The 11,879-nt window shown below is 33.7% G+C and overlaps 2 protein-coding genes across 2 annotated transcripts; both read left to right on the forward strand.

Annotated features, from left to right (window-relative positions):
- Positions 1 to 2,773, forward strand: LOC130511038 (probable polygalacturonase At3g15720). The gene is made up of 10 exons (XM_057007824.1): positions 1 to 30; positions 148 to 267; positions 882 to 1,019; positions 1,121 to 1,264; positions 1,371 to 1,400; positions 1,489 to 1,696; positions 1,788 to 1,869; positions 1,986 to 2,094; positions 2,318 to 2,431; positions 2,546 to 2,773. Exons 1-10 carry the CDS (start codon positions 1 to 3, stop codon positions 2,771 to 2,773), a joined length of 1,203 nt encoding a protein of 400 aa, XP_056863804.1.
- A 5,228-nt stretch (positions 2,774 to 8,001) lies between these two features.
- On the forward strand, positions 8,002 to 9,570 carry LOC108850454 (uncharacterized protein At4g15970-like). The gene is made up of 3 exons (XM_057007823.1): positions 8,002 to 8,304; positions 8,403 to 8,768; positions 8,966 to 9,570. Exons 1-3 carry the CDS (start codon positions 8,041 to 8,043, stop codon positions 9,446 to 9,448), a joined length of 1,113 nt encoding a protein of 370 aa, XP_056863803.1. The 5' UTR covers positions 8,002 to 8,040; the 3' UTR covers positions 9,449 to 9,570.
- Positions 9,571 to 11,879: the final 2,309 nt, after the last annotated feature.

The following is an 11,879-nucleotide window of genomic DNA, read 5'->3' on the forward strand; positions in this document are numbered from 1 at the left end:
ATGAAATCATCGTATCATCCTCAGAGAATGGTACATATAATGTTAAATATAGTTTATATATATATATATATATATATATATATATATATTGTTTCTCTTTGACTTGATATGTTTATTTCCATCTGATCTTGCTTTTGGATATTGTAGGAAATCATAGTACGTGTTGTGTTCGTGTTGACGTTAGTCAATTTTGGATTTGTAAATGGTCAAATCTATGATGTCCTTAAATTTGGTGCTAAGGGAGATGGTACTACCGATGATTCAAAGGTATAATATTGCAAAAACATAATCTCAATTTTTCCATTAAAATATTATCTATTTTTTTAAAAAAAATTATAACACGACTCTTTAGTTTAAACTCTATCAAGAGAAGCTATAATAATTTCCAGCGAAAAAGAAAAAAAGAAAATTATAAGCCTATAAAATTTAGAATCATGTTTATTTTTGGAAAAGAAAAGTGATGACAGTGTCCGAGTCGGCATCCGATCCGACCAGTCAACCACTAAGTACGCCGAGTCGGCATCCGGTCCGGTTTTTAAAACATTGGATGACACTGAAATTTTGAGATAATTTTCTTGCACTATAAATAATTTTGAATCAAATTTTTTTTTCATTAAATGAATGTTCTAAAGGATTGGCCATGATTCCCAGCCATGATTGGCGCCATGTTTTTGTATAACGGTTTTTTTCTTTTTGAAAAAGATAATAATGGTTTTCTTGTTAAAAACTTTTAGTAGTCTAACCAAAAAATGATCTAGCCATATATTTACTATTATTTTTCTATTGTTACTCGTTCCTACAAGTAGATCATAATTTTGTTACAAATATTTAGTTATTCCTCTACTAATTTGTATAAATTTGTTTCTTTCTTTTGGGAAAAGGCTTTTGTAGAAGCATGGAAAGCTATGTGCAGTAGTGGTGGGAATAATAAAACACTCCTTATTCCTTCAGATAATACCTTTTTACTACAACCTCTAGTGTTTCAAGGTCCTTGTAACTCTCCATCTGTACAAGTTCAGGTAACACTGAAAGATTAATATTTTTAAAATCCATTTGAAAACTTATTTATTAGAAAACGTTTATGTGTTGATTTGGAATGTATTTTTGATCAACTATACAGTTGGAAGGAAAGATTGTCGCCCCTCTTAACAAAGAAGCATGGTCAGATTTGAAGTCATGCGAATGGGTCAGTTTTAATAAAATCATCGGTCTAACGATCCTTGGTTCAGGAACAATCAATGGACGTGGTTCATCTTTCTGGGAGGTGAAATATTTTAAAATATTAAAAGAAGTGAAATTTTTGTGGTTGTATTTATAATCAGAAAATGTGGGTCTAATGTTTTTTTCTTTCTCATATTCATTCAATCCAGGACAATACGCCAGCTTCTAAACACCCTACTGTGAGTACATATAGTTTTTATATATTAAATTGACTTTAAAATTCCGCTACTAAAAGCTCATAGCGAAAGCTTCTCTTTTATATTGTAGCAATTGCATTTTCAAGGATGCAATAATCTTGAAATAAATGGAATAACCTCATTCGATAGCCCGAGAAACCATATCTCAATCAACGATTGCAGACAAGTCAAAATCACCCAGATAAAACTTATAGCGCCTGGTGATAGTCCTAACACCGATGGAATTGATATTTCAGCATCAACTGATGTTGAAATATATGACACTATGGTTGGAACAGGTACGTAGTTAGATATCTCTCCTTTTTGGGATCACTAAATTTCCAATTTAAATGGTATAATATGGCTATACGTATTTCAAAATCTTTGCAGGAGATGATTGTGTAGCTTTGAACAGTGGAAGTATAAATATCTCCATCACAAGGATGCAATGTGGTCCTGGACATGGAATAAGGTATATCTTTGATTGTGTATGTTTTCTTGGACATGGAATGAGGATGCAATGTGGTCCTGGATATTAATTTTTAGGTTTTATAACAAATTTGTTCTTTACGTTTATGATTATATTAGTGTGGGAAGTTTAGGAAAAGATGGGGAAGAATCTATAGTTGAGAACGTCCAAGTGACTAACTGCACTTTCAACGAGACGAACAATGGAGCGAGAATTAAGACATGGCCGGTAATAAATCTTTAATTATATTTGTCTATATAAGAATGAAATGAAGTGTTTTTTCAAAAAAAGAGAGAGAGAATTAAATGGAGTGGTGGTAATAAATCTTTAATTAAATTTGTCTATATAAGAATGAAATGAAGTGTTTTTTTCAAAAAAAGAGAGAATTATATGGAGTGTATAATAATGATACGACTTGTTTTACTTATTTTTATTTAATTTTAATGTTTAGAACGGAAAAGGATATGCAAGGAATATAGTTTTCAAGGATATCATACTCACTGAAACCAAAAATCCAATTATAATCGATCAACAGTATATAGACAAGGGACGTATCGACGTAGAGGTAAGTTATTTTCTTTCTTTCAGTAAAATATAAAACTTCTAAGTAGAATTTAGGTTTGCCCAAAAAAAAGTAGAATTTAGGTTATTTTATTTTTGTATATTTTTTATTTAATAGGAATCATCAGCAGTGGCCATTAGCAACGTGACATTCGTGGATTTTCGTGGAACGTCACGACAAGATGAGATTATAAAGATAGATTGCAGCGAAGTCACATCTTGCAAAGATATCGTTCTAGATAGAATTGATATTACTACGATTGATGGAAAGAAGCCAATAGTTGAATGCAGTAACGCGTATGGAAATTCAACCAATGCTTATGATGGTTGTTTGAAGACACAGTAATATATCTTTATATTATTGAAGCCTACACACAAGCCCAACTTGTGATCCATTAGAAAGTTTAAGTAACATGTAATAGGTTTTCTAGAAGTGATACAAATATGTCTTTATATGCTTGTAGTTGGAATCTTTGCTGCTCCTAGTAGCAGCCCCAATTAAACTATTTATATGAAATCAATAAATTATATTAGATTCCTAAAGTCTCTCTTTCTTTCTCTTTGCGTTTCAATAAAGCTCTTTGAACTATTTTTAGTTTATGTTCAATAATGTCTTTAAAACACAAATCTACCTTGTTTTTGAAATGTTCTTATGATATTAGAACACCAGGGAGTAAATCCTTGGCTTTAAAGATTTTGTTATCACGCTTCTTATCAACAATGGAAGACTCATGGTGTGGAAAACAGCAAACGTCAGTTCAAGAAACAGCCTTCAAGGAGGAGACCTTCAAATCGAGATGTTCAAGTTCTACTTACTAGTGGGTTATCTACAGTCACCAGAACGTGGGTTATTTGCAAGTTTTTCCAAAACGAAAAAACAGTTTCATAAATATTTCCTAAACTTTTTTAAAAGAACTAATAATTATATTCAAACTGAAGAAAGAAAAAAATTATGAATAGTAATTTATTCAAACCTCAAATTAAGAAGTCATTATATTTATTAACATATTTAAAAAGTGGAACATCTCATCAATTCGGTTGATATTTCATGGAATCTGGATTGGCTTAATGCATATGTTTATCCAGAAGATGTGAAAATCATTAAAGATATAGCGATCAGTCGATCTCATCTCCCTAGTTTCTAGGGATGGCATTCGACACAATCATGTATCTTTACAATAAAATTAGGATATAGAACATAAACAATGTACCCGGACAAGGGACAAAAACATGAATACTACGGACCATATACTAAGCCGTTATTGGGACATGTATGGAAACTGAGATGCTCACCAAAACTGAGGCATTTTGTTTGGCAAGTTATATCAGCTATATTACCGTTTATAAAAAAATTAACAAGCGCGGAGGATTGAATGTGATACACGGTGCATAGTAGAGGAGGAATCCATCAATCATGTGATATTTGAGTGTCCAATGGCTCTTGCAAACTTTGGCTTTGTCTAAGATTTCCCCCCCCCCCCCGGCACCCCCATCCCCCACCACATAATTTTTAATTAGCTTCTGTCTTTACCAATATTGACTATCTGTTTTGGAGACTTCCACAAGATCATGATTTTAGTTATTTTCCTTGGATTATGTGGTACATATGGAAAACATAAATGATAAAATTTATACTAACATGAATGGCAACCAATAAGTTTCTTCGTATAGCGGAAGTGGAAGGAGCTGGATCAGATCATATACACAAAGGAACAAAATAGGTTTGTACCGAATCCTCATTGGCAAACTATGGACTTAACAAAATATTTATGTGTTGATACCGCTTGACATAAGCAAGATCCATTTACAGGTCAGGGGTGGTTCTGCAAAACTCTAGGATCAGAAGACAAGATGTTCGGGGGGGGGGGGGGGGATGAATCGCTGAACGAAGCCTTTCACCTTTACATGCAGAATATGAAACTCTGGTTTGAGTTATGGAGTGCATGAAGACTTTACAATTTTCTGAGGTGTTTTTGTGACATACTCTTCTAAATTTGTGAAGATGGTGTCGACATCTGATGAATGACTAGCTTTTTGTACACATATGGAGAAATTTCGGCGGAATAAGACTTTATATCATAACAAGCATTAAGAGAAATCTTCTAAGATGAATATCACATGCTCAAGTATTCATATTTGGGGCTAATCTTTCAAAACCTATTTGAATCCTAAATCTAACAAAGGTATTTACTCAGACATAGCCAAGCAAAGCATCATAACAATTAAATAAAATTGCATAGAATAGAATAGATGGAAATAAATGTGTTCAAGAAAGCTCTCAATAGTAACTCTCTCTCTCACAAAACAATGGTGTAAAAACCTTAGGTAAAAACTGTGTCTAAAAGCGTATATGTGCCAAAACACTTAGGCAAGACATAAATACTACATAATTAGGTTAAAACTCGTCAGTGATATTTTGGTAAATAGATGGAATGTTGGGTTTCAAGTCGACTGTGACCAAACTGGACTTCTGCGTTTTTCCCATCGTTATCACTGAAGGTGTATCGATCAACGCGTCTCTTTGTGTCGACCTCGGGTGGCGATATGGTCATCTCGGGTGAAATCTCTAAAGTGTTCCCAAATACTCCAAAATCACTATCTTTTCTCCAATTGCTCCTGAACATGTAAATATGCTATCTAGACTCCAAAACAAATTAAATATATCCTAAAATTCTTATATATCATGACTAAAATTGGGTCAAATTCATGGTGTATCATTCATGAATAAAAATTCACGTTCCATGCACAGCTCTGGTGTCAGGTTGTACGGCGTAAGAATCACAGGCCATAATGAATATTTCCTTCCAGACATTTCAAATGGACTAAATCCTTCTACGCATAACCCAAGATAAACATTCTGACTATTACTTGCGAAATCTGGGTGTACTTTGTTCAAATGTTTCCACGCTATTGCATCTGATGGATGAACGATCTCACCATCCTTCTGGACATGTTATGCATGTCATCTCATCGCTCCAGCAGTCTCCTGAGATTGATATAACTGTTTCAGCATGTCCGTAATTGTTAGGTACCACATCCTTTGGTACAGTACCCTATTCCTCTCACGTCCTTGCGGTTTGAATCTTGGCTTCTTGCAGAAACGACACTCTTCCAGGTTCTCATCATCTTTCCAGTAGATCATGCAATTTTCTATGCAAACGTATATCCTCTCTGATGGCAATCCAAGACTATGAACCAATTTATGAATCTCATAATAAGATTCAGCTGACACGTTGTCTTCTGGCAAATACTCTTTAAAAAATTCAGCCCATGCATCCATACAATTCTCAGATAAATTATAATATGTTTTAATATTCATCATTCTAGCTGCAAGTAACAATTTAGAGAGTCTTTCTCTACAATCAGCGTAGATTGGTTGATTTACAGCATCAAACATTTCATAAAACATTTTTGCTTTCAAGTTAGGTTATTCAGCATTAAGAGCAGTTTGATCAGCTATTGTTGTAGTTGTTTCTAAAAATTCATCTGCAACCATGTCGTCAATCATATCATAATCGACCGTCAACTCCTCATCATTTTCATTATGCAACTGAATTGGTTCTTCGTTAGCAGCCATAATATTACTATTACTACTACTAGCTTCATTTCTATCATGACTCTCTCCATGTTGAAACCATATATAGTAATTTGGTGTAAAACTTCGATTTACTATTGACAAATTTTGTATTCTTGCACTTCTGACTTGGACAGAACACCTTACCGGTTTCTTGCGTGAGTGGTGTAGAACCAGCTTGGAACATGAATATCTCCACACCGTTGAGAAATGCATCCGTTACTCTCCTGTCAGAATCTTTGTGCGTGTACATCCAACTACGTAACTTGTATAAACTGCCCCGAACATTTTTTTAGGTTTCACATTTTTGATCTCTTTTTTTGTGTGACTTTGAAAATGATCAAATGTCATCTTTATAGGAGATTCCAAGTTTAGGTTGGTGAAATTGTACAACTATCTTACAACTACAAAGTTTACAACTTTTTAAGTTCCAGTTTACAACTATTTTACAAAGCTTTTACAACGAAATTAGTTTGGCATAGTCCTCTAAAAACACGTTTTCACCAACTACTTAACTGAATAGTTATTAAAACAAAGTAAAATATAACTATTGTAAATTGGTTGTTCTTTTACCATATTTTTACAACGTTATTCATTTTCGTCTGTATGTAGACGTAACTTTACGTCAATTTTACGACGAAATGGTTACTTGTAACCTTAAGTGGATTTTACTACGAATTTTTATTTCGATGTAAACGCGACGTTGTTATTACGACTCAATATTTTCACAGTTAAATTTCGTAGTAATGCCAATATTTTTTTGTAGTATAATTGCAAATCTCCCAAAGTTATTTACGAAAGTAAATAAAATAAACGTGAGGAAAGGTCTATCATGACAGGTTGATACGGGTGTCAATTCGGGCTGGCCCGGCCCGGCCCGGCCCAAACCCGTTAAGCCCGTAAATATTTGAGTCCGGCTCAGCCCGGTTCAAAAATATTTTGGGCCTATAATTCAAAATCTGGCCCGGCTCTTATAGGGCTATAGGGCTTTTAGGGTTTTTTTAGACTTTTCGAAAAATAATTTGTCATTGTCATTTCTAGTGTTTCATAATTTTATGTAAAATACAATTTGAAAGTATTGTTTTGTAAAATTTAGTTTTGATAAATCTTAAACACATAAAAGGACTTTTTTAAATATATCAAAATAAAAAAACTAAATAATTTGGCATTTAAAAACTAAAATCTACATCAAAATCAAAAACCACAAATTCAGAAACAAAAACTAAAAGTTGACAATTAAAATCCAAAAATTATACACTATTTGTCCAGGATCTTGTGATCAAGTGGTAAATATAGAGGTTTAGGACACTAACAGATTTTAGACACCAACAAAATATGTTTGGTTTTATAAAAAGTTAATTTTAGTGACAAATGCATGTGTATTAATTGACATGAATAAAGATAATATGATCATGTATATAATAAATAATTATATATAATATGTACTATAATTAAAATTTTATTTTAATAATTTTATGTTTATCTATTAGATTAGATAATTGAACGTAAATTAATATAATACAATTTTGGCCAAAAATAAATAAAACAGTTCCGATATATATTATGTTGTTATCTGAAAATAATATTTTTAATCATAAATATTAAAAATTAATTTCAATAATAGTCATGGATATATATATTGTAATGAGAAACTTAATTATAGATACATATATCGCCAATTTAAAAATTTAAGAGTATAAACATAACTTATCATGATAATTATTGAAATAATAATATATGTATCAATAAATATTTATAAGATTATTAAGCCCGCATGAGCGGGCCAACCATCTAGTAATAAAGAAATCGCTAAAAAGAAACTCAATAATTCACAATAAGATAACAATACACGATTCTACCACTTTTATTTGTTTTTTGGAATAAGTCTATCTTAACTAGGAGTAAAAATTAATAAACAAACAATAAAATAATAACGAGCATTGCTGTTACAAAAATGCCAATCATAACTTTTGGTCTCGCACGTTATATAAGAACCGACAAAAAAGAAGTCTAAGAAGAAGAAAAAAAAAAGTTGAACAATGAGTTCTTCGTCTTCCTCTTCTTCTTCTTGGTCTCGCAGTAAATGTCTTGATTCAGAATTTATGTTCGGGCAAAGGGAAGTAAAAAGAATCTTGATTCTGTTTCTTTGTTTGTCTGCTTCATGTCTTGTTTTAAAACGAGATTTATACAAAGCAGCTTATCCTCTGCAACGACTTAGTGTCAACAATCTCAGTTCTCTTGTCGCTTCTCCCTCCTCTCCACCATTGCCAAATATCAACTCATCAGAGATTTCTCAAGAAACAGTAAGTTCTTATACAAAACTCTGTTCATCTGATCTCTAGGGTTTGAATCTGTAGTCTTTTGTCTAATTTTCCTTTTGTCTAATTTGTTGTTGCTTCAGGCCAAACCAAAGATCAGTTTCAAGGGGATTTTAGAGAATGCTACGATGAAGAACAATACAGTGATTATAACGACACTGAATCAAGCTTGGGCAGAGCCAAACTCTTTGTTCGATCTTTTCCTAGAGAGTTTTCGTATCGGGCAAGGAACACAACAACTGTTGAAACACGTAGTAGTGGTTTGCTTGGATCACAAGGCGTTTGAACGATGCTCAAAACTTCATACTATTTGTTACCAAATTGAAACCTCAGAAACTGATTTCTCCGGAGAGAAAGTTTACAACACTCCTGACTATCTCAAGATGATGTGGCGCAGAATCGAGCTTCTTACACAAGTTCTCGAGATGGGTTTCAACTTCATATTTACGGTATTAATCAATGGCGGCTTTAATTCTTTATTTCTCTGTAATATATTTTTTTTAATGAGTAAGGAGGTTTTTTATCCGTAGGACAGTAAATCTCCTAAGGTAAGGTCAAACTATGTAGTTCAATTATCATTTATAGAGTAGATCTCTCTTAACGAGACTTGATTTAGTGGTTTTGATTTGTTTATGTAAATTTATAGGACGCAGACATAATGTGGCTTCGAGATCCATTTCCTCGGCTATATCCAGATGGAGATTTTCAAATGGCATGTGACAGATTCTTTGGGGATCCTTTCGATTCAAACAATTGGGTCAATGGTGGCTTCACATACGTCAGATCAAACAATAGAAGTGTTGAGTTTTACAAATTCTGGCACAAATCTCGTCTAGACTATCCAGAGTTACACGACCAAGATGTGTTCAATAGAATCAAGCACAAGCCTTTTATTACAGAGATTGGGATTCAAATGAGATTCTTTGATACCGTTTACTTTGGTGGGTTTTGTCAAACTAGTAGAGACATAAACTTGGTTTGCACGATGCATGCAAATTGTTGCATTGGATTAGAGAAGAAGCTTCATGATCTGAATCTCGTTCTTGATGATTGGAGAAAGTATCTGTCTTTGTCAGAACATGTTCAGAACACGACTTGGAGTGCTCCTATGAAGTGTTTGGAGGACTGAGGATTTTTTTTAAATACAGATTTGGATTAAAAGTGTATTAAGGATGAAAAATAAATAAATGTATTAAGAATGAAGTGTCTTTAAGGACTTTAATCTAATAATTTTTCTTTCTGATTGTATTTCTCAGAAATTTAATAAATGTTAAATTGTTTTGAGTCGCAGTTCATAAATGTTAATACTTTGGTAGCAATTCAATTTTATATGTAGGTCGGTTCCAACGGCCTGAGTTGGGGTCTGATATCAATAATTATGAGAAACTTGAGTTGGATTGGGCTAAACTAAAGTTTAGTACTATTTGAAATCCAACACACTAAAGAAATTAATTCTGCATTTTCAAATATAAGACTAAGCAATGTCTTAACTGACAATATTGGAGAATTATGTAATGAAGAATAGTATTTTTGGATCTTACCTTTCCGTCAGAGTTCCTTCAGCTTCCTATATGCATCATATATGACATTATTAGATAGAATTACTGCTTAAATTCCTTCTTTAACTTCCCAAGTACATATCTGACAAATGCCATGTTTATCATCGACTTGACACAAAAAAAAATTCCCTGTATTCTTTCTCCATCTCTTTAGTCGTAAATAATGCTTCCTACTGATGGAGTAGACTTCCATAACCACCGGCGGTCCGGTTTGTGTTTTTTCTTACTCCTTTCTTCTGTGCATGTCTTTTTTTATCAAAGATTAAAATTTCTCTGGTGTAAACCTAGATCTAGATTTACAGATATGAGCTCGGAGTGATGGTTGTTGTCAGTGTTATCTCACTTAGAACTTTTCCTTCGGTTCTAATTGGGATTCTCTTCTTCTCTTGTGTTCCTAGCATATCTGCTTGTGCATAGTGTTTGTCTATTGTGGTGGATTCTTCGTAGTCGGGAAGATGTGCGTATCCTTGTCATTGGTTGTTATGGCTGATTTCTGTTGGGTTTGGTGAAATTTCTGGCTCATGGTTCAAAGATTTGGAGCTAGGGCTCTTCCGCTCCTTTCCCTGGAGGGTTTTGAGGTAAAATGGTCTTCTTCCTCCTAGGTTTGTTTTTATGTTGTTGCTCATTGCTCGTGAGGTCGTGTACCAAAGAAGTATAAAAAGTTTCAAAGTTTCCAAAAAATAAGTTCGATTGATGGTTTGTGCTTATCTCTTTTATGGTTAAGGGCAAACAAAATTATGTTCGCTTTAGGCGTCTCACGAGTCCTGACCGGCACTGTAATTTAATCTTGTTGTGTTTCCTATTAGGGACTATCACATCAAGGACAACATGCCTGCCAAGATATTTGGAGGCATCTCAGTGGGACAGACGTGTGTCAGGTCTGTAAAGGAGGGATCGAGACAATATTACATGTACTTCGTGATTGCCCTGCGATGGAGGGGATATGGAGTAGAATTGTTCAAGCCACAAAGAGACAGGCTTTCTTCTCGATGCCTTTGTTTGAATGGATCTATAGAAACCTAAGTGGTCATGATGTGAGAGATGGGATTCTTTGGGCAACTACATTCGCATTGGCTGTCTGGTGGGGTTGGAAGTGGAGATGCGGGAATGTATTTGGAGATACACGGCTTTGGAGGGACAGAGTGCAGTTCCTACGGAACCTAGCTAAGGAAGTGATATCAGTTACGGAGAAGGAAAATAATGGCATAAATAATCACTATTTTGATAACAAAAAAAATAAAATGTATGTATGAAATAAAATAAAATAAAATTGAACACTAATGTAACAGTAATTTTTATAGATAAATAAAGTAAAATATGTTTTATTAAACAATAACAAAATAATAATCTTAATGATATTATGAGGTACTCTCTTCACTATCTAAGAGTAATGATGTTTTAAAGATTTAGAGTAAAATAAAATCTTATGTCATATCCAGTGACCCACTATGGCCAAGATTATTTTCCTCTGAAAAAGCATTTTTTGATGGAAGTATTGTAGCATCTATTACACTACTAAAAGGAGAATAAGATCCACAGATAGGTTGTCCACGTCGTCACTTTAAATCAACCAATCATGTTATTTCTTTTTGACACGTCATCTGAGCTTTGCGATTTAATAAAAACTGACGGAAAATAAGTTGGGGCATGAAGTCCATTATCATTTATCAGTGAGAGACGGAGACCTTTGCTCTTCCTCTTCTTCATTACGTTTCACGATTTGGACCTTGAACAATCAATACATCCTCCACTTCGTCTCCCTTTGCTCTCATTTATGGATTCGATTTGTTTTTCTCATCCTGATTTTATTTATAAAACTCTCGATCGGAGTTTTATTTCGATCAAACTTCATTATATATACTCATTAGTACATCGCAATTGCCATGAGTTCCAACGGAAAATCCACGTTATCTGGTGATCTCCGCTCGGAGAACCCAAAAGGCATTGAGGCTGACTCCTTCTCCGGTCAGATCAAGTCCATTGTCACACCCGATGTCTCTT

The sequence above is a fragment of the Raphanus sativus genome, chromosome 4, assembly GCF_000801105.2.
Source record: "Raphanus sativus cultivar WK10039 chromosome 4, ASM80110v3, whole genome shotgun sequence".
Lineage (NCBI taxonomy): Eukaryota > Viridiplantae > Streptophyta > Magnoliopsida > Brassicales > Brassicaceae > Raphanus > Raphanus sativus.